This window comes from Osmerus mordax, chromosome 27, assembly GCF_038355195.1.
Source record: "Osmerus mordax isolate fOsmMor3 chromosome 27, fOsmMor3.pri, whole genome shotgun sequence".
NCBI lineage: Eukaryota > Metazoa > Chordata > Actinopteri > Osmeriformes > Osmeridae > Osmerus > Osmerus mordax.
In genome coordinates, this window is record NC_090076.1 from 10,017,680 (window position 1) to 10,039,627 (window position 21,948).

The following is a 21,948-nucleotide window of genomic DNA, read 5'->3' on the forward strand; positions in this document are numbered from 1 at the left end:
TGTCCTTTGGGTGGGTGTTTATGTTAATCTGTGATGCCCCCCCCCACCTCCCCCCCCCTCCTAACCTCCCTCCTAAAGCCCTCCCCCCCCTCCTAACCTCCCTCCTAAAGCCCTCCCCCCCCCTCCTAACCTCCCTCCTAAAGCCCTCCCCCCCCCTCCTAACCTCCCTCCTAAAGCCCTCCCCCCCCCTCCTAACCTCCCTCCTAAAGCCCTCCCCCCCCCTCCTAACCTCCCTCCTAAAGCCCTCCCCCCCCCTCCTAACCTCCCTCCTAAAGCCCTCCCCCCCCTCCTAACCTCCCTCCTAAAGCCCTCCCCCCCCCTCCTAACCTCCCTCCTAAAGCCCTCCCCCCCCTCCTAACCTCCCTCCTAAAGCCCTCCCCCCCCCTCCTAACCTCCCTCCTAAAGCCCTCCCCCCCCCTCCTAACCTCCCTCCTAAAGCCCTCCCCCCCCCTCCTAACCTCCCTCCTAAAGCCCTCCCCCCCCCTCCTAACCTCCCTCCTAAAGCCCTCCCCCCCCCTCCTAACCTCCCTCCTAAAGCCCTCCCCCCTGGCACCCTCCCCCCTCTCTCAGTGCCTCCCTCAATCCACACAACACACACATCCTGTGCCTCCAAGCCTATCAGAGAGGGCCAGTACCCACCCATCAGCCCCTACCACCCTGCTCATACACACACCCACCAACATCCCAGCCTCACTGGCACACACTCACATACACTCACACGTTGACCTGACCAAACATCCTCGAAGTCTACACCTGGCCCATGTGGTTATAAGCTACGACACGCGTCAGTCATGGTTGTTCGTTTCACCTCCAGGACGCTGATTCTCCCGACCTGGGTTCTCCTGTGTTGCATGTTGGTTTGGTGCCAAGGAAGACCTGCACACCAACTGTCAGAGAAAGGTAGGGTTCTGGACCTGTGTGTGGAGGTCTACTGCAACGACCTGGTTAAACATCATCCATGTCTGCAGATGTGAATTCGGTATTTCCAGTGTGCGTAAAACAGTCTCAGAACTACTCAGAAACTTCTCAGAAATACTGGGTGGAGCTGTCGAGTATCCAGTATTTGTCTTTCGTTGTGTTGTAGAGGTTGTTTCACAGTATCTCCAGGGTGAGGTTTGAACCCGGGCGATGTACGTGACCCTTGTCCATCCCAACAGATGTGTTACTTTTGGAAGACGACGAAAATCCAAAGTGTTTCACCACAACCAAGGATGACTTCACCTGCTTCTGGGAGGAGACCAGCAACAAGTCCTATGAGTTTTTCTACGAAAACGTTGAGTACGTATTTGGATTCAGGTCTCTGTATGCGTAAATGTTCATTTGTATATACAGACAGTGCGTGCACAGCATGTGTAGAGATATACATGCATGTGTAGAGATATACATGCATGTGTAGAGATATACATGCATGTATATCTCGATTCTGATTCTTGTAAAACTAAAACTAATGCCATCAAAGAAAGGCTCTTTTATAGTTTCTTTTTTAAATTTAAAATTATTTACATTTAACAATATATTAACGTTTTAAAGTAGCCTACTTAAATATATAATAAGTAAACCTAAGTCACCTAACACACAACTATAATTACAAATAATTTTACAATAAATAACAGTTTCACGATTAACAAGTAACAACAAAATAAATGTTGAGTTGGTATGCTAACTAAACCAGCTTCAAACTTTAGCAGTTCTTTTGCAGAAAAATTACCATATTTGCCATCTCTGGCAAGATATGACACCTCTCCTGTCTTATATGCCATAAGACAGGAGAGGTGTCATATCTTGCCAGAGATGTCCTGCACAGGAGAAAACTCTCTCAGATGGTGTCGAAGACACCGGTATGAGTTTGAAAGGTCAGACAAATTGGGGAGGCTGTCCCAGAACCAGGGACTGGTGTCCGCAAGCTGTCGAACACGGTGCATCCAGGGATGGATTAACCAACTATAAACCAAATATTTTTGGAATATAGTCATTTATTTTGTTGATTACTCTAGTACTAGTAGCGTTTTTTTAAAACAATACCAATATTATTCCTGACAAAAAATAAATACATGTTTTGCCCAATTTCTTTCTTTATTTTTTTTAGCAGTGAGGGGGGCCTTGACACAACCAGCGTTTGGAAACATTTGTTGCATTCTGTGATGTCGGAATCCTTGGCTGTGAAATACAGCCACACTTTTGACCGCTTCGTTTTAGGCATTTTAAATGCACTAAAAGCGTGTAATATGTTCACTAGCGATCACGTGCAGGCATGGCCGCGGGAACTAGGGGTACTGAGGGTGATGCAGCACCCCCTGACAGCACGAGAATTAAAATTAAATTAAAATCCACCACCGCGGCACAGCCCCGCATTAGCGGACTGGCCATCGGGAGCACCGGGAGAAGAATAACGATGGAAAACCAGGCTAAGACACGTAAAGGTGGGGCTGAAAAATTAACAGACAAAAAGACATCACCTTCACTAGACAAGGTTTTACCAATTGAAAAACGGCTATGTTCATTTTACATAAACATAGCCCCCTCCCCTCGAGTGGGAAACTCGATCACACCCAGACTTAGAGTACACACGGACATGCCGACACACACACATGCACACACACCCACAGATATAGAGTACTCACGCACACTCACACGCACGGACACCCAAACTCCAAAGTACACCCACAGTACATCGTGTTTCGCCTGTGCAGGGGTGAGAAGAGGTGTGAGATTGCGGTGAGGAACACAGAGGCAGGCAGAGTCATCCACATCTGTGACTTCCCCCCCCGGGACGTCTACCTCTACGTCGACACGCACATCAGGGTGACAGACCCTCACAGCAACACCACGGTCTACACACGCAGCGTCGCCATAGAAGACCAGGGTAAAGAGAGGGGCCAGTGTGTTTACGTTTGTGTGTGTGTCTCTGTGTGTGTGTGTGTGTGTGTGTGTGTGCAACATTACTTATCAGTAAGGCTTCCTCTTCCTCTTCCTCACAGTTTTACTGCCCCCCCCGAGGGAGGTCTTCCTCCAGCACACTGGCCAAGCAGGGCAGCTGCAGGTGACCTGGCTTCAACTTCCACCCACAGACAGTGTGCAGTATGAGATCCGTGTCTCCTTCCAAAGCGGGAGGGAGCGGACAGACCAGGTACAGAACGACATCAGGAACCAAACGCATCGATATAAAACATAATAATAATACATGTCACAAATATTACGTGAAAACAAATTAATGAAGGTTAACTATTCTAAAATAGAATACATTTCGGTCTCAAGAAATGTTTCATAAAATAAAACAAAAATCTTGAAAGAAAACATTTAACCTTCCAAAGCTTTTCCAGCGATTTTAAATCAAAAGCATTTGGAATCTGAAAACGTGTCTTTCGTTTAACCGTGAGCACGTTTCCACACCCCAGTGTGTCCTCTGAAGGATACCCTCCCTGCAGTCGCCCTCGCTCTGCTAGACACCCGCTAAACGTGTGTGTTGGTCCACCTCCCCAGGTGCGGCCAGGGCCATCCGGCCAGCACAGGCTGACCTCCCTGCCCCCTGGGGAGGTGGTCCGGGTCCAGATGAGGGTCCGGACACAGGGCTACACCAACACTCTCATCGGTCACTGGAGCCACTGGTCAGACGCAGTGTCTGCTATGGTGCCCCAGACAGCAGGTGTGTATGTACGTGTGTGTATGTGTGTGTGCGTGTGTGTGTACAGACTTGTATCCTTCCTCAGTAGTGATGGAGTCCCCTCTGTCTGTCTTTCAGAGGATATTTCTTTATTCTGTCACACTTCTGATCTACAAAATGTCACCTGTCAGTGGAAGGAGAAGCCAAGCATAGATCCCATCTACACACTCTTCCACAAGATGCTCACCAGGTAGACGACAGCGTTCCTGAAAACTGAAAGGTCCCTGGTTTTGCCGCGCAACAAACTGGCACTCGGTCTGAACGATCTGCTGGTTTCCAGGAGCAGCTGGAGCGAGTGTCCTCGAGAGCAGAACTCTACTTCCTGTTGTCGTTTCCACGGCAACGAGTCGGCGGCCATCCTGGTGAAACTCGCCGCCAGCACCGGTCCTCTAAACCGGACCTTCTACACCGAGACCTTAACAGTCAGCAAAAGCGGTGAGCAGGTCTGGTGCCACACAGGAGAGAAACACTGTATGTTTAAATAAACACAGAGATCTTTTTAACCTTTCATTTAACTTCTACCCCCCTCCCCGTGTGAAGTGAAGACAGCCCCTCCTGTGAGCGTGAGAGGGGAGTCAGAGGGGGACAGGCTGTACCTGAGATGGGACACGCCCCAGCTGTTCCTGTCAGCTCACCTGATGTACCAGGTCCGCTACCAAACCAGAGAAGAGGGCTCCTGGAAGGTACCAGCAGGCACACCATGTAGCCACACAAGACCACACCTCGGAGAGAGAAAAGTCTTCATACCTCTTTCATACTTTCTCAATACCATGTTATGTTCTTAAGTCTATTCGATTTCTTAAGACGTTTCTTTCTAAGATTATTTGTATATTCTATTATTTATTAAAAACCTTTTTCTTTTTTTTTTTTTTTTTCAACGTTTTTAAAAGTTGTTTTTTCTTCCCTCGTCCAGTTGGTCACCTTACCGGATTCTGACACCGGCACCAGTCTAGACGTCCAGACGGGCTGTCAGTATCGCGTCCAGGTGCGAGCCAAGCCAAACGGTTCCGTCTACGATGGATACTGGAGCGACTGGTCTCAGTGTCTCTCCGTGGTTGTGGCTTCTCGTCTCGGTACGGAAGAGTGGATGTGGTTTTCAATTATTCTTTTTTTACATTTTATTAATCCAGCAAACACTTATCCAATGTGACATATAGATAGCGCATGTAGAAAGTATAGCGGAATAGGTAAACCGACTGACCACAAACAGAAAGTGACACGGGCTAACTCAGTAATCTCTTCCAGCGGTTTTGCTTCTCCCGAGCATCTCTCTCGCTATGCTCGTCCTCTCCCTTTTGTTCTTCTCTGTGTTCTCGCGGTATCTCAGGTGAGTTTTCTTTGTAAACAATTGTTATCTTTTGTTGCCCCCTTCCAACGGTTGATTATATACACTGAGTCACCATCTTGTTCCATCAGTAAACTCAAACAGTACCTGTGGCCTCCAGTCCCAAACCTTGATAAAGTCCTGCTTGGCTTTCTGACGGAGATCAACCGACAGACTTGGGTAAACAGAATGCCAGCGTGCAGAGACTCATCAGCACCAGAACGTCGTTCAGTTGAACACGTCGAATCCCGTCTAGTTTGTGTTTTAAGCGTGTTTGTGCGTTTCCTTCCAGGATCCTTCTTACAACGTGAAACAGTCCTTCGATGAGACTCCTGCTTCAGTGGTGGAGATCCTGTCAGAGAGAGAAGCTCCAGACGGGAAGCCGCCGGGGGAGTCCTCCTGTCTCCTGCCCCCAGAGAGGGGCTCCGGCAGCGGGGAGCAGACAGAACCGACCCGGGGGATAACCCGGCAGGTCAGTGTGGACTACGTGATCCTGAACACAGTCGATGCCATCAACGGTTCCCCGGGCAACGAGTACATGTATGATGGGGTGGGGTGTGTGAGGGCAGGGGTGGGGGGAGAGGACCACCAGTGGAGGTACCACTGCTCCTGCCCTGCCCAGTTACCCAGCCTCCCCCCTCCCTCCTCCTCCGCCACCACAGAGATCCTAAACCGCTCCTACCTGCACATGGCAGAGTTCCAGGGGGCCCTGACCTGCCAGCTCAGCAAGGAGGCTGGAAACATATATGCCAACCTGGAAAGGGAGGTCGCTAACTAACTCTGTTACTGAACATACTTGTCAAACCCCAGCATTAGAATTACACTGTAGCTGCAAATATATGGACTTTAATACTGTATTTAGATGATTTTCCAGGTCTGTGTGACTATGGGTGATCACGTGCCTTCCTCTTAGGGTCATGATGCATCGTTCTCCATAGATCTCAATGTAAATATGATTTTGTGGTAACCGACAATCAGTCTACATGAGCTAGACACATCTTTCTGGAATATATACTGTACCCGTGTATTGATATTCTCTTTTATTAACAAATATAATAATATTTAGCCTGTAAATAATTTGTGTATTGTCATTTAGGACTGTGGTCTTTTACCTTAGTTCTCAGGGCCCACTGTTCGGTATGTTTTAGATGTTTCCCTGCTCCAACACACCTGATTTTAATAAATGGATGATTGTCAAGCTGATATTCATCTGAATCAGGTGTGTTGGAGCAGGGAATCATTGCGCACAGGACAGTGGGCCCTTTGGACCAGGCTTGAAGACCACTGAGGCTTTGACAAATGTAGCATATTGTTTTGTAATGTTTAATATCTTTATTACAGTCATATTCAGATACAAAAATTCTGCATGTCAACAATTAATAAAACTCACAACAACAACAAAAAATCATTATAACTCTCCCACCAATTTAAGGAATTAAAACTAGTTATAAATATCATTTTAATGAATTTCAACCATCCAACAAACAATGATTTGCAAAGATTAAACATCTGAATACATGAAACATGATCTGTTGAATTACTACATTGATGGAAGATTTGAAAAGTTATGAGTGCTCAGGTTTCCTGTTCAAATTGTACAAATTAAAATGTCTTAAACGGGAGATTATTTAAAACCATAATAAAGAGCTTCTTTAAAATGGTTTTACCTTTGCTGCACCAGGCTTCCCCCCCCCCCTCCCACACACACACACACACACACATCCCTCACTGGCCACACCCCCTCCCTCCCTCAGTCAGCCTTGAGGGCGTAGAGCACGTCGTCCTGGCTGACGTTGAGCCGGACGCGCTGCAGGACGTCCAGGCGGCTGGGCTCCAGCAGAAGCAGACGGCAGGCTCCCAGACGGCGGCAGGCGGCCAGGCCCTCAGACACACTGACCGGCTGGAGGCCCTCCACCCGACACAGAGCCTGGTGCTGCACAAACACCTGGGGGAGGAGGAGAGGGAGGGGGAGGGAGGAGGAGAGGGGGAGAGGAGGAGGAGGGAGGGAGGGAGAGGGGAGAGGGAGGGGAAGAGGGAGGAAGGGGGAGGTGGAAGGAGTTCAGGGAGAAAGTGCTCGTCAAGTAAACAGCGGTACAGCTAAGCTAGACAAGACTGCCACAGACATTTACATTTAGTCATTTAGCAGATGCTCTTATCCAGAGCGACTTACAGTAAGTACAGGGACATTCCCCCCGAAGCAAGTAGGGTGAAGTGCCTTGCCCAAGGACACAACGTCATTTGGCACGGCCGGAAATCGAACTGGCAACCTTCTGATTACTAGCCCGACTCCCTAACCGCTCAGCCACCTGACTCCACCTGACACTCATCAAGTAAACAGAGGAACATCTGAACTAGACAAGACTGGGACCCTCTACCTGCTGAAAGGTAGCCTCTTCCAAACCCAGCCTGCGGAACTCGGCAATGATCGCCCTCAGGAAGAGCTGCTCCTGAACCGACGCACACCTGCAAGGCCACACAGCGCCGTCAGTCCACCACACAACCTTCTAGAAACCTCTGTAGAAACGCTGCCAACATAGGGTCGTATTTCACGGGGCTAAAAGGCTTTCTCAAGGGTACAACAGGGCTCAGAGCAGGAGAGACGCAGGCAAACTGGATCTTTATTTCATCTCCTGAAGCCCAGATTCGAATTCTCCGGCTCACACTGAGTGACAGCTCTACGGACCAATGGGAGACCTCGCACCTGATGGCTGTGACGTACGCAGACGAGAACATCTCATCTAGAGTCTCCATCACATGACTCATGGCCACCAATCCCGCAGGGCCGTCGCTGGGGGCCGAGTGTTCGCAGACCTCGGTGGCGCGGCGGCAGATGTCCAGACAGCGCCGGGCGTCTCCGGACAGCGCTGCCACCTGCAGGACGGGAGGGTGAACAGCGGTCAGACCTACTAGGACAACATCCCTGGCACACTGCCTAATCCTGCCCTCTACACACAGCAGGGGAAGCAGTGGGAGGCAGTCTGGAGTCTATGTTCACACGCTGACTTGACCAACGTTATTGTCTGTGTGGAAACTGTGGTGAGGCGTTTGACTCCCCCCTCTCCCCCCTAAAAGCCTTACCTTCCTGGAGACCAGCTGGAGGGCATCCTCCTCGAACGCTTTCACCTTGTTCAGCCTGGACGTGATGATCTGCTGCAGCTGCTTGTAGCTGTACGGCTGAAAAGACATGCGTGTCAGGCCCTGGAGAGAGAGAGAGAGAGAGAGAGAGAGTGAGAGAGGGGAGAGAGAGAGGAGAGAGAGGGGGAGAGAGAGAGAGAGGGGGGAGAGAGAGGGGGGGAGAGAGGTAGAGAGAGAAAGAGAGAGAGGGGGGGAGGAAGGGGAGAGAGAGAGAGAGAGAGAGAGAGAACGTGTATTCATCTTAGTGTTGTCCTTGTAAGTGATGCATATGTGATTATCCAGGACCAGATGACCAAGTTCGGCCCTCTGAATCAATCCACTAACACATTGGTGCGCGTGCACACACACACACACACACCAAGGGTTGCCTTTGTGCAAGAGTGGAACATGAAAGTGCAGGAGCATCTGGTTCTGCCAACACAACGCTGCCCCCGTGTGGCCGGGAGGAGAGCTCACCAGTCTACTGGCCACTCTGTTGATCATGATCCTCTCAGGGAGGTCCATGGTGTTGGCGATGGTCAGCACAACCAATCGAGCGTGGCGCCTGGTCGGCCAATCAAACAGGTTGTACATGACGTTCTGCTTCCTGGTCCATAGAAGATCCAGCTGAGATGGGGAGCACATTGGAAATGAAAATGATTTGAATTGACTTCATATCCATTATTATATGGTACCACATTGCGATACATGGTTAATGGGCGAGGGCCTATTACCTCATCCACCAATAGCACGGTGGTCTCCTTCTTGGGGGCGGGGTTACTGAACCTCTTCTCCAATAGGGAGGCAGCATGGTCGGCGGTGGCCTTCTGGCCGGTCAGTTCCTGGAGGAGAGGAGGTTGTTGTCAGGCATGCAGAGCAGGCCCCCGCATCATGTGGAGGACAGTCTGAACCTGCCTGCTGGGGGGTGCACCAGCCTGCTGTTTCTACACACAGGTATGAGGTGGAGGGGTTACTGTGTGTGTGTGTGTGCGTACCTGCAGGATCTGTACGTAGGCTTGGTGAGGGTCGGTCATCTTCATCCCGTTGATCTCCACGAAGCGGAAGGCGGGGATGTCGTCCGTGTGGGCGGCGTGCTGCAGGCAGCGCACCACCTCGTGCACCGTGGCCGTCTTCCCGGTACCGGGAACCCCGGAAATGTACATGCACCTACGGGACGCAGCGCACACACACTCAGACCTGAGGTCTGCTCTCTGCTGCTGTACAGACAGAGCAGAGCACACACACTCAGAACTGAGGTCTGCTCTCTGCTGCTGTACAGACAGAGCAGAGCACACACACTCAGACCTGAGGTCTGCTCTCTGCTGCTGTACAGACAGAGCAGAGCACACACACTCAGACCTGAGGTCTGCTCTCTGCTGCTGTACAGACAGAGCAGAGCACACACACTCAGACCTGAGGTCTGCTCTCTGCTGCTGTACAGACAGAGCAGAGCACACACACTCAGACCTGAGGTCTGCTCTCTGCTGCTGTACAGACAGAGCAGAGCACACACACTCAGACCTGAGGTCTGCTCTCTGCTGCTTACCCTCCGGTGCCATCCATGATCTTGCTCTCCACAAAGCTGTAGATGTCCTGGAACTCCTGCTCCCGGCAGGGGAGAGACTCTGGCACGGACGACACATGGAGCCTACACACACACACACACACACACACACACACACACACACACACACACACACACACACACACACACACACACACACACACACACACACACACACACACACACACACACACACACACACACACACACACACACACACACACACACACACACACACACACACACACACACACACACACACACACACACACACACACACACACACACACCATCTCTGAAGTGAAGGTGTACCCCATCTTAGGACCTGAGAAAGTCCTTCTACACATACAAATGTACTGTCTTCAATAGGTCATAACACTGAATCGATAGGAGCCAGTTAATAGCTAAATCCACATTAAAGTTTCCAATCCCAGTGCCTCCCTCACCGTGTTCTGGCTTCCTCTAGAACATTCCCAGGCTGCTGAGCAGGAAGAGTCCGGCTGGGGATACTGGGCGTGGCGTGGCGCGGCGTGCGTGGAGTGCGTGGCGTGCGTGGCGTACCAGGGGTGCTCTGGAGAGGAACACAACATTCCATGACTGACCAGACTTCCAAGCGTGTGTGGAAAGTGTCAATATTCATCAGGCATCTCCCAGGACTACCGTACCTTTTTACTGGGGGTCTTGCGTGGGGTCCTAGCTGGAGCACGGGCCTTCTGGGTGGAGCGGGGGGTCCGGGATCCCACCGCACGCTTGCTCTTCCTCACCAAGATCTCTTCGTCGCTTTCCTCCTCCTGCTCCTCCTCCTCGCTGCTGCTCTGCAGAGCCTTCTTCGAGGGCAGGAAGCAGTCATCGTCCCCGTCATCTCCGTCCGAGGTCACATCCTGTTCGTTACTCAACAGATTCCTGAAACAAGACGAAAACATATTTCCATCAGATGGGATAATCAGATGAATAACACAGGACTCAGTGACAAGATTTGAAAAGAACAGCTCTGCGGGTCGCCGTGGTGACGGTACTACTCACAGCTGTCTCCGGATTCGCGAGGACACCAGTAGGGCTGACTTCCTCTTGGAGCGAGGCGTCATGGCAACCGGTGTGGCCAGGGGAGAGTCCTCCATTTCCACTTCCTCCCTGAGAGCAGAGGACCACAATGAGCACGCAGCGACAGGAAGGTTCACCAGAGCCGACACCGATAGGCTGAAAGATACCAGACCTGACACCGATAGGCTGAAAGATACCAGACCTGACACCGATAGGCTGAAAGATACCAGACCTGACACCGATAGGCTGAAAGATACCGGCTGAACTGGCCGACAGTGTGGTTGAAGTACTCACAGAATGGCCAGAGCCCGCTCCCTCGTCGACCTGGACGCGTCCCTCCTCCTGGAAGGGGTGCTAGCTCTGAAAGGAGATGGAACACACACAGTGTCAAAGCTTTTACATGATCAAGAGGTCAAAAGAAATTCCATGTTTTATTGGATTATGCGTCTTAACACAATACATTATAAATCCCTTTTCACATGTGATGTAACCCTGTTTTGCTCGCCTCTATTGATGCGAGTGTGGGTCATAGTGTGCTCCATTCAAAACACCTGAATAGTTTCCTTGTCACGATAATATCAAAGTCAAAGGGCAGCAAGATCCCAAACAAGCCTCTACCATGTGCTCCTCTGACTCCACCCCCCCAGGGGCCCAGAGCCAGCACCACACCCGTGATCCAGTCACTCTGACCAGGGGGGCTTGACTCACTTCCGCCCCCCAGCGATGGGGATCCTTCTGGGGGTCGCCCGTCTTACCCGGGGGGTCAAGCATGTAGCCGACCCTTCAAAGACCTCATCCTCCTCAGACAGGGGACCCACACCCAGGCAGTCCCTGGTGAGGGAGGGGGGGGCTCTCTGGTTACACAGCCTCAAACACTTTAAAGGAGAACAGCTGGCAAGGTGGAAGACATTCAAACATCCTACTGATCTCCGCGTCGGGACATTTGAACATTTATTTTCTGTTTCAGGTTGTGAGCCGACGGGATCGGAATGATCTACCCTCCCCTGGGGTATGATAACATTATAATTTCACCGTATTTAATCTCTTAAAATCAATGTTCCTGGAGGGAAATGTAAACATCAGAGGAAGTGTGTTGCAGGTCGCGCCCAGGCCTACCTGTCTGAGTCCTGTTCCCCCAGAGCGACAGGGGACAGCCTCTCCAGACTGACTGAGGCCTTCAGAGGGGTGGTGTCCTGACAGCCAGGGCCCAGACTGACTGAGGCCTTCAGAGGGGTGGTGTCCTGACAGCCAGGGCCCAGACTGACTGAGGCCTTCAGAGGGGTGGTGTCCTGACAGCCAGGGCCCACACGAGCAGCCTTCCTGGGACAGAGGCTGTAGGACTGAGCCATGGTGCTCACGGGGGATGAGGACAGCTTCTGGGCGAGCAGTATCTCACTCTCCAGCTCCTCTCCCAGATACTTCCCCAGCACGTCTTCTGGGATGAAGGGCGCCCCTGGATATGAGGGTGACGCCGTGCAGCACACGCCAAATACATATTCAGCTACACGCTAGCTAGATACATTCACATACACAACTGATGTTGACTATTACATCAACTAAAAATACATATGTATTAAGTCATGTTTCCTGGTGTGAGGACACTCACTGTTGAGCTGCAGCTTCTTGCGGACGCCGGGTGTCCCAGAGACGCTGCCCCTCCTCCGGGCGCTTAGGCTCTTTGAGGCGGACAGCTTGGACGTCGAGTGGACCGACTCGGCCTCGACGAAACCCCGTTTGCCCGTGCTCGCGCTCCCGGCTCTGCACATGACCGCGGGGTCCGGCGTGGGCAGCGCCCGCTGCTCCGGCCCCCGGGACGCCGGGGTGGCGGCGTGCAGGGGGGACGGGGGGGAGGGCGGCAGGGATGGCTTGGGGCGCGGTGGGGGAGATGTTGGGGTGTCCTGCATGAGTGCAGGGTCCAGGACCTTGAAGGTTTTGGTGTCCCAGGAGAGCTTGACGTAGAGAGTGTCCTTGGCTTGGGACTCTGGGAAGGGAGCGTCTGGGTGGAGGTGTTTAACCTGAGGAGAAAGCCCAGGCTGTTATGAGGGCGTGGGATTCCTAAAGACCAAATCGTGAGGAAAGCTCTTATTTTAAAGTCAGTTGACACTTCTTATCTACCTTGGCTCAGCCCTTAAACTGAGTCAAGCAATCCATGACAAAAGTCAAGTACCCAAAAATTATGTTTACAGATGAATGATAACGAAGTGTAAGTGTTCAACAAGTAGGTATTTCCCAAGTGGATCTTCACTCACCTGCACAGTGCTGAGAATAGACTCTGCGTTGATCTCGTTGTCACATGCGCGAGTTAGGTAGTAGAAAACCTCCTGTGGGTGAGGGTCTCTCCCCACGTGCTTCATCTTCCTTGGAGGCACCTCAGAGATACGCACAAACCACTGCACCAAAGCTTTCTTCTGTTTCTGACTCTCTGGGAAACACAAAAGAACCGCGCTGGCTAAATACAAATTCTACAAGAAGAATGAGTGCATTTTGACAGTTGGATAATTATAACGTGAACTGACGGAAACGTTGAGCTCGTGGGACTCACCGTCTCCGAAAAGCTTCGTGACTTTGGCCACATACGGGTTGTCCTCATCCTCTCCCTCGATGAGGATATACTGGCCGGTGTTTATGACCGTGGAACCAGACAGTCCCTCGACACGAATGTCCAAAGAGCTTCAAAGAAAAAAGTAGAGATCCATTAGAAGTCAGTAATGTGACCATCCATTTTGTTGGTGGAATATTGAATTTAGAAAACATACTCATAACTGAATGTCTTGAGTTTCCTGTCGAAGCTTATAGGGGTTCCTCTCCATTTGTAGACTCGCCTCACTCTCAGTCTTGTACAGTAGCGGGCCATACTTTCAGAGCTGTAACGAAAGGTTTGACGTTAGCTGAGCCAGTTAAGTAAATATGACACTGACGTGTTAGCCAACTACGGCTAGCCAGATTGCTAGATACGTGTTCATCCACCACATCAAGATAGTTTGCTTGGCAACTATCTGCGGTAGCTCGACTCTCAAAACCAAACCATACATTTACAATAAGTGTAGCTATATTTCGTGTAAATATGTGCCACTTTCTGATTGAAAAAACCTGTCTACTCACAATAAGGCACGACTATGAAGTCTTCACAGTCCAGCCAGTCGATCGGTATGAATCAAACGAGCTAGTTTATTCAATTTGAGCAGATTAAAAGAAAAATCTAAAAGGCGACGACAATATGTATTTAATAATCTATCTATCGCGAAATTATTTCCCTGTTCCAAGAATACCTCCTGTGTTTCTTGAATGGTCTGGCAAGTAGTTTCGCGCGAAACTTGCGTTTTTTTCACGTCAGTGAAGTACCAGCCAATCACAGCAGCAGACATTTGCACCGGAAGCGATTTACCCTGACTCGGATGATTTTTGCTGGTTTCGAAGTCAACACACTTTTATTTTGTATCTTGATTTCATAAAATGGCTAATAGAACTGTTAAAGATGCAAACAGTATTCATGGAACAAATCCACAGTATCTGGTAGAGAAAATTATAAGAACTCGAATCTATGAATCTAAATATTGGAAGGAAGAATGCTTTGGACTTACGGGTAAGAAACTGCTTGCGTACATCTACCAGCTAGCTCTAGCTAACTAGCCCAGGAGTAGGCAACTTGTGTTGCGAATGAATGGTTCTATCACGGTTAGCTAGCTAGCTAGCTAGAATGGCTACGGCACTATTTTCACGTGTGCACAACCTTTAATGTTAAATATCTTAATGATGGCATATTTTTTACTTTTGCCAATCTCTGTCCCGACTGTTCTTGCAACACAGCTGAGCTCGTTGTTGATAAAGCCATGGAGCTGAAGTTCGTCGGGGGAGTGTATGGAGGAAATATCAAACCAACGCCGTTCCTGTGTCTTACGCTCAAAATGCTGCAGATTCAACCAGAAAAAGACATAATCGTAGAATTCATCAAGAACGAGGATTTCAAGTAAGTTAGCAACGGCTAATGAAATCCCCCTGCCTTTGAGAAACAGGGGGTGCATAACGAACACATTGTTCGTGTCATTAATTATGCCATCAGAGTACACATACAACGCTGTTCCAAACGTTGTCATTTTTTGTATAAGGTATGTCCGTTTGCTTGGAGCTATGTACATGAGGTTGACCGGAACATCAGTTGACTGCTACAAGTACCTGGAACCACTGTACAACGACTACAGGAAGATCAAAAGTCAAAACCGGAATGGAGGTAAAATCAATGTATTTCAAGATTATGTATTTATACGTTCTTAACCTCTCTCCAGTAACAATGTGCGATGCCAACTCTGCACAGGCTAAACAACAGATTATGGAAGCAAATCAGTGACACCATGTTTTGAATTTTATTAAAAGGCATTGAATACTTAATATTGACATTTACACACCACTGAATTTGTTGGTTTTCAATTCACCTCTTGAAATATGAATTTATTTCAATGTAAAAAATAAAATAATATAACATTATTATTATTATTAATAGTAATAATCTGACCCCAAAATTCAAGGTTCAGAAATTCAGGTGGCTGTAATTCGAATGGTGAAATTCAATCAGAAAAAATTACAGCCCCAAAAAATCAGAGTGCAACATCCAGGATAAATGTCACTGATTTGCTTCCAGAAAATATCCCTTAAGTGTGACCCAAACAGTGCATTAATCATTTTGTTGAAATGATTGTAACTGTTGTTTTGTTTCAGAATTTGAGCTGATGCATGTTGATGAGTTTATCGATGAGCTTCTCCATGCTGAGAGAATGTGTGACATCATCCTACCGAGGCTACAGGCAAGTCAGACCCACATCTTATCCTTTGTTTCACAGACACAGGCTACAGTGCTGATCTGTGTGTGTGTGTGTGTTTGCTGTAATCACGTCGCCCAATCTTGACCCAACTCCGGCCCTCTGACCTCCGAACGCGACTACTAACCAGCTAGCGAAAATAAAATCCATGTGTGTGTTTTTCTAACAGAAGAGGCAGGTTCTGGAGGAGGCAGAGCTGTTAGACACCCGCATCAGTGCCCTGGAGGAAGACTTGGACGAGGTGGAGACCAGCGAAGAGGAAGACGAGGAGGAGGAGAAGGTAATTTGCCGTAGCAAAGTCGGCACATTGGCTCTTTGATGTGTGAGGTGGTTTTTGGAAACTGAACCGCTCCGGTACTGAGCATGTGTTTGTCTGGTTCACCGTCCTCCCTCCACAGCCTGAGAGAGTTCAGACCCCGGAGCCGCACAGGCGCAGTTACCGTGACAACGACAGACCGCGCCGCTCTCCTTCTCCTCGCTACAGGCGCAGTCGTTCGCCCCGAAGGTAAACACCTCGCCTTTCTCACATCCGTCCGAGTCAACTGTCGAGATTGTTAATCTTGTCTGTGACGCTGATCGTCGTGTTTTTTTGCTTTTGATCAGGAGGAGCAGATCTCCTAAGAGACGAAGGTATGTTTTATTTCCTGTCTGGATTTCCTCGTATTCCGTCCTTGTTGAAACTCCGGTCGACGACGAATGTTGCGCCAAAAGCTAGGCTAACTCGCAGAACAAAAGCATTGCGAAGCTAAGTTTTGTTATTGACTTGTCTTTACGTGTCTGGCTAACGGGCTTTCTAAATGTGTATCGTTGCGTTTGTGACAGCCCGTCCCCCAGACGAGAGCGTCACCGCAGTAAAAGCCCCCGTCGCCATCGCAGCAGGTCCAGGGAGAGACGGCACCGCTCCAAGTCCCCAGGTAACTTAGCAACCGATGCCATAGCGACCTGTGACCGGCCACGTGGAATTCTAAGGAAATGTTATCCCCTGTTTGCCTTGTCCCTTTTGTGTGCCAAATGCACCTTAAGATGACTTGGAACTCTCTGTTTTGCACCAGGCCATCACAGAAGTCATAGGCATCGCAGCCATTCCAAATCCCCAGAGAGGTAAGAGTTGGAAGGACTGAATGTCGAAAATCGCTGCCTCAATAGTTTTATAGCTTTCATTCATATGTATTGGTGAATGACAGAATATCACAGCAATGTTTTTCTTTTGTCCAAGGAGTTCCAAAAAGAGCCACAAGAAAAGCCGGAGAGGAAATGAGTGATTTGTTTAGTTTTGTAGCCCTGGATTTTTTGAAGTCTTTTTTTTTTTTTTTTTTTTTCTTTACAATCCTATTTGTGTCATGAATGTCTTATATCTTGTTTTATTTTAAAATGTGTTGGTTATTTTAGAACCATCCATCCAAACAATATTGCAGAAAAAAAACTGTCATTCAGCTCCATACTGTCTACCACAGTGCTGCAATTAAAGCATTTAGAAGACTAGTGGAGGTTAAGAGGTTGCCATGGACACCTAGATTCTGGACCTACACTTCTACATATGAGCATTGCCATGTTTTGTTTGGTGGGGTTAAACATGTAACTGGTATGAATGTTGGCACAAAGGTTTGTCAATATCACATTTATATAAATAAAGAACTCCGCCCCGTTGTAAATAATTAGAACGTCATTATTGGTCTCAGTTGCGTTTTTAATCATCAGAAATACACAAATTATTTTATTCCATAAAAAAAAAAGTTAATGAAGATCACTGGTCAAACAAAACAGCTGTCTGAATAGCAGTCTTGAAAGTTATTGTAGGTGAGCACAGTTCTCTGAGACCTCTTCTCATACCTCACAGCGTGGCTGAATTTTCCTCCAAAAAGTCTCGTATTTCTGCACACCTGTAGTTAAGACCTCGTTCTACAATTCGACTCAAAATCATGACACTTTTGCTCTGAAATTTGCTTTGCTTTTGTATTTCTACAACCTTCATGTGATGATTTATAGATCTGTCTCGCCAGTCTTGGCCACGGCCATAATAATTCAGGTGCTTGGCGTAAGAGAAGTGCAGCATTTGTAACTCATCAGGCCCTAGGTCACTTCTGCCCAGTAACTCCTCGTATATTACATCAGCTCCATCACGTCCTGACTTAGCATAGATAGATGCAAGGTCCAATTTGGCCTTCGTGCAGGATTCTGGGTAAAGAGCGATCACTTCCTGGAACAGACTGATGCCTCTGTCGATGAAACTCTTAGTACAATGGATGCCTTCCTTTGAAAAGACTTTCCTCTTGTAAAATTCTGCAAGCTTGGCTTTCAAGTTGCGATCATCTGGATATCTGTCAAGGGCCTCCTGTACCAGGTCCATAGCTTCGTCCTGTGTTAAGCAAATTCTGTAGACTTCAAGTAAGGGTGCAAGACCACTGTTAGCACCGCAAGGCCTACTCAAAATCCTCCTAGCTAGCGCTTGTATCTCATCCTGACCGACTCTCTGTTTCTTAGCCAGTCTTAGTAAGTAAACGCTAGCAAGGTATGAATTCTCCGGATCAACTTCCTTAGCCATTCTAAGTTTCTCCAAAATCTCCAACTCCATCTTTGGAGTGCATCTGGCGTTGAGGGCTAAAACGAGGCTTGTCTGCCATTCCTTTCTATCAGGTTCCATTGCAATTGCCTTCTGGAAGCATTCTATTACATTTGCCATTTTGGCCTTGCCAAACTTCATGAGAGTCCAGGCTTTCTCTGCGTACACCTCGGGGTGCAGTGGATCCTCCTGGGACGGAGAGGGGTGATCCCTCAGCACAGCCTCCACCTTCTCCAGGTAGTCCTGACTCGCCTTCATGTTGTTCAGATGGAAGTTCATCCAGGCTAGGTTTCCATAGTTGACCAACAGCCATGGGCCCTCCTCTGAGACCGTGTTGTTGATTTGTAGAAAGGTCTCCCCTGCCTTTCTGAGATACTGGACGGCAGAATCGGTACAGCCCTGTCTGTAGCGTATGAAACCCAGGAGGTTGTAGATGTGACCCAGCCAGGTGTACCCCTCGTCAGTATTGATGTCTTCCAGGTGATCTCTGAGCCAACGCAGTTTTGAGATGCTGCCGGTTATGCCCCACGTGAAGTGGCATTCCAGCTTTTTCAGTTTCAATCTCAAGGCTGTCTTAGGAGTGCTGGTTGGAAAGACAATTTAGAAATGTGTCAAAGTGAACCATCTTAAAGAATATGTTATGCATATCAACTGATTTGTAAGTGTTTTTAGTATTGTAAAACCTTTCTCAACCTCCCTTACTCCAGAAAATCTGAATTATAAAGGATTTATCCCAAAACAGACATTTCATGAATTTACAAACATCTCTCAAAGACAATACTGCTTGTGGACACTAGAAGAACTATTGGAATTTGTGTGACAATTTATGCTTTACTTTTAAATGCTGTGTTGATGTAATTTTATGTTTTAATGAAACTTCCTTTCCGGTTATGATAAGTCTGTCAATCTTGATATCAAAATGATTGTACCATACTAACAAAACTATTTCTGAACGTTGTTTTGTTATATTTTGAAGTTTAAGCATTCCATGGACATTTGAAATATTGACTTCAATCTACCGACCACTTCACACCTATCTTATCTCAGGACAACGCCTGGTCAGGTAAACTGACCAATGAAAAGCTCACCCTCAAACAGGGATACCCCGCATTTCTTGGATTATAAAAACCCAAGATGAACAATCACACCCCGCTTGTTCGTAGGATTAAATTGAGGTGAACGCGTCACTCTCTAACCTATTCCTCTCAACCTGCACACTCACTGGACCACCACTGGAACTTTAGCGAAAGATTCCTTTGCTCTAACCGTTTGACAACGACGAACGGAACTTTGACTCTTCTTCTTCAAACTGACAACAGTAACTGCGATATTGCTACATTTCTTACTTGTGAACATTGGCATATTGTGATTTAGTTTGCAAATGATTTAACCTAACTTCCGTTAGGATTAGTTAACATACTCTCCCATTCCCCCTCCCCACGCGCTCTCAACCTACCATCTTGTACCAACCCTCATCATAGTTTAGGACAGTTCAACTCAACTCACCTTCAACTAACCTATAACTTCTCTGGTATTTGTTCATTATAATTACATTTCCTTAAATAAATCATTGTTTATAATACTCGCGTTATCCCTCACGTTTTCTGATCTGCTCTACTTTCATAGAATTCACAACTTAAGATTAGACTGATTACTACAAAGGCTATTTTTCAATATTATTCAATAAGGTTTCCTCTGTCCCTTTAACAAATAAGAGGTGGTGCCCCAAGAACTACATACTTTATTATAAATTAAGTATTGCTAATCTTAAACGAGCAAACCCCGCTACACTACTGCCCATCTTGGCCAGGACACTCCTGTAAAATATATTTCAAGAGGTCTTTCTGGTTGTGCTGCCTTCGGGTCACATGACCCAAAGGTTCATAACGAACCATCGTTGTATTTACCCAATTTTACCCAATACAAAAACAAATAAAAATAATTTTCTTTTAACCGTCGCAATGTGGGGGGTCTGAGACAGCCGAACGGTTAAAAGAAAATGCTTCACTTTGTTTTTGTATGCGGTAAAGTTGTCGAAATACGATGGTGGGTTACAATGACTGATGGGTCAGAATGACCCGAAGATAACACAAGGGTTAAATAAAGGTTATAATAATTAGCAATAGTAGTGAAAAATACTTACCTCATAGTTAGGCAGTTGTCTGATATCTTGCTGGTGTTAGAATGTCTGAGTTTCATTGAGTGCGTGGCTTTATATGTTGATGAAGATGTCATCAACCAGGAATGCTTTGTATCGTGTCCGTCCCTAATCCCAACCCTTTCTTGAGTATAGAAACAGAAAGAAGTCTTCCTGCCTGGTTTCGTTTCGACTGTGCCACCTCGCAGAAACACTTACCCAAAACTTTAAACGTCAACACTAATGACACACCCCTACTTGTCGAGCCATGCCCGAGAACCTTTGTGTTGTGTGGGTATGAAGCAGAGTGGTGTCAACCACGTTTGTGTTGTGTGGTTATAGGGCTGTGTGGTTTCGTAGATACTAGGGCTGTCCCCGACTAAGATTTTCTTTAGGTCGACCAAGACGTTTGAAAATCGACTAATCGAAATTTGAAACGCTTTTTTTTTTTCCCACAAAAAAAAAGTACAAACATTTTCCCGATCTGACTCAATGGCTGCTGGACATTGCAGATTCAGCCGCTAATAGCATACTAATAATAAGACTCGTATCACCAGCCCTGTTGTAACCGAATGCCGATCGTATTTAGTATCTCTTACAATGTACTACAAATTAAAAAATATTGTTTGTTTAACATGCAAATCATCAGAGTGCGCTTATCACTGCCTGAAAACTTGCAGCATGCACGCCATCCTCAATGTCCAGCTGGAAAACTGAGTGAAAGCGGGAGGAGTGGTCATTCTTGCGGGTCCTGGCAGTGGAGCGATTATGACTGGCCAGCGCAATCAGGTTGCACACCTGGAGGAGAGAAGGGATAGTAGGAAAGTAACTGCCCTTGGTATGAATAAGACGCAGAGAGTCTCGACAGATGCTCCACGGTTTATTTCTCTCCCGACACCATCGCTGTTTGCGCACCGTGAAAACTATAGCATACAAAAACCGAAATCACCACTTGTCCACAGTTTCACATTAAGAGTAACACAAATATACACTTTAGAAAGTCCATACCTCACTCTGACCACCAGGGGATGAACAAAGGGACAGGGAGCTTCGGGAGGTGGAAGTCCAGGGGTGTCAGTTGACACGTCCAGGGGAGGGTCGGTGGCGAGGTCCAGGGGAGGCTCGGTGGCGAGGTCCAGGGGAGGCTCGGTGGCGAGGTCCAGGGGAGGCTCGGTGGCGAGGTCCAGGGGAGGCTCGGTGGCGAGGTCCAGGGGAGGCTCGGTGGCGAGGTCCTCTTCAGGTGTGTAGCTCAGGTCGAATCTCCACACCCATCCCTGGAACAGGTAGCCTACTTGAAGCCTCAAGCCGCGGGTCCAGGTGTGTCCAATTAGCCCTGACGAGCCACCAACACCACGCCCACCAGTCCTGGGCAGCATGGTCGCACAGGAAAGGGGAGGGCCGTCACACTGTGGCAGGAAGGTGCAAACAATAAAAATACGGATCTTAAATTAATAAGCTGTGCCCTAACAAGCTGGGTCTCTCCATTACCAGCAGGAACATCATCACTGTTTGCTTATTAGTGTGTAATGATTCTCTTCACTCTACACTTGCAATGATCCCACACCCATTCCATACACTACTAATTTACATGACCCTCACATCCAACCGTTTCTTTGTAAGCACTGTAATACACTATTATCCTTAGCTAGCGTTAGCGCTACCTGCCTTGTTGACATTTTACGTTACCTTGATAGGCTAACGAGCTTGCACCTATTTTCCGCAATAAACACATC

At 48.0% G+C, this 21,948-nt stretch overlaps 4 protein-coding genes across 4 annotated transcripts; 2 read left to right on the plus strand and 2 right to left on the minus strand.

Moving 5' to 3' along the window:
• Nucleotides 1–768: 768 nt before the first annotated feature.
• mpl (MPL proto-oncogene, thrombopoietin receptor) lies at nt 769–6,637 on the plus strand. The gene is made up of 12 exons (XM_067230512.1): nt 769–900; nt 1,158–1,278; nt 2,691–2,863; nt 2,979–3,127; nt 3,481–3,643; nt 3,740–3,851; nt 3,942–4,096; nt 4,202–4,344; nt 4,575–4,734; nt 4,907–4,988; nt 5,078–5,165; nt 5,278–6,637. The coding sequence occupies exons 1-12, from the start codon at nt 792–794 to the stop codon at nt 5,761–5,763; spliced, it is 1,941 nt and encodes a 646-aa protein (XP_067086613.1). The 5' UTR covers nt 769–791; the 3' UTR covers nt 5,764–6,637.
• A 98-nt stretch (nt 6,638–6,735) lies between these two features.
• On the minus strand, nt 6,736–13,877 carry orc1 (origin recognition complex, subunit 1). The gene is made up of 19 exons (XM_067230627.1): nt 13,807–13,877; nt 13,461–13,568; nt 13,247–13,374; nt 12,954–13,126; nt 12,305–12,719; nt 11,976–12,157; nt 11,821–11,879; nt 10,999–11,064; nt 10,687–10,794; nt 10,329–10,566; nt 10,110–10,234; nt 9,646–9,747; nt 9,095–9,266; nt 8,834–8,941; nt 8,577–8,726; nt 8,064–8,183; nt 7,687–7,856; nt 7,361–7,448; nt 6,736–6,930 (listed from the first exon to the last, which is right to left on the minus strand). Exons 2-19 carry the CDS (start codon nt 13,556–13,558, stop codon nt 6,736–6,738), a joined length of 2,697 nt encoding a protein of 898 aa, XP_067086728.1. The 5' UTR covers nt 13,559–13,568; nt 13,807–13,877.
• A 245-nt stretch (nt 13,878–14,122) lies between these two features.
• On the plus strand, nt 14,123–17,173 carry prpf38a (pre-mRNA processing factor 38A). Its single transcript, XM_067230800.1, has 10 exons — nt 14,123–14,287; nt 14,512–14,671; nt 14,811–14,932; nt 15,418–15,503; nt 15,688–15,798; nt 15,917–16,023; nt 16,122–16,148; nt 16,341–16,432; nt 16,571–16,619; nt 16,735–17,173. The coding sequence occupies exons 1-10, from the start codon at nt 14,158–14,160 to the stop codon at nt 16,778–16,780; spliced, it is 930 nt and encodes a 309-aa protein (XP_067086901.1). The 5' UTR covers nt 14,123–14,157; the 3' UTR covers nt 16,781–17,173.
• A 67-nt stretch (nt 17,174–17,240) lies between these two features.
• LOC136936629 (interferon-induced protein with tetratricopeptide repeats 2-like) lies at nt 17,241–21,591 on the minus strand. Its single transcript, XM_067230235.1, has 2 exons — nt 21,224–21,591; nt 17,241–18,661 (listed from the first exon to the last, which is right to left on the minus strand). Exons 1-2 carry the CDS (start codon nt 21,589–21,591, stop codon nt 17,350–17,352), a joined length of 1,680 nt encoding a protein of 559 aa, XP_067086336.1. The 3' UTR covers nt 17,241–17,349.
• Nucleotides 21,592–21,948: the final 357 nt, after the last annotated feature.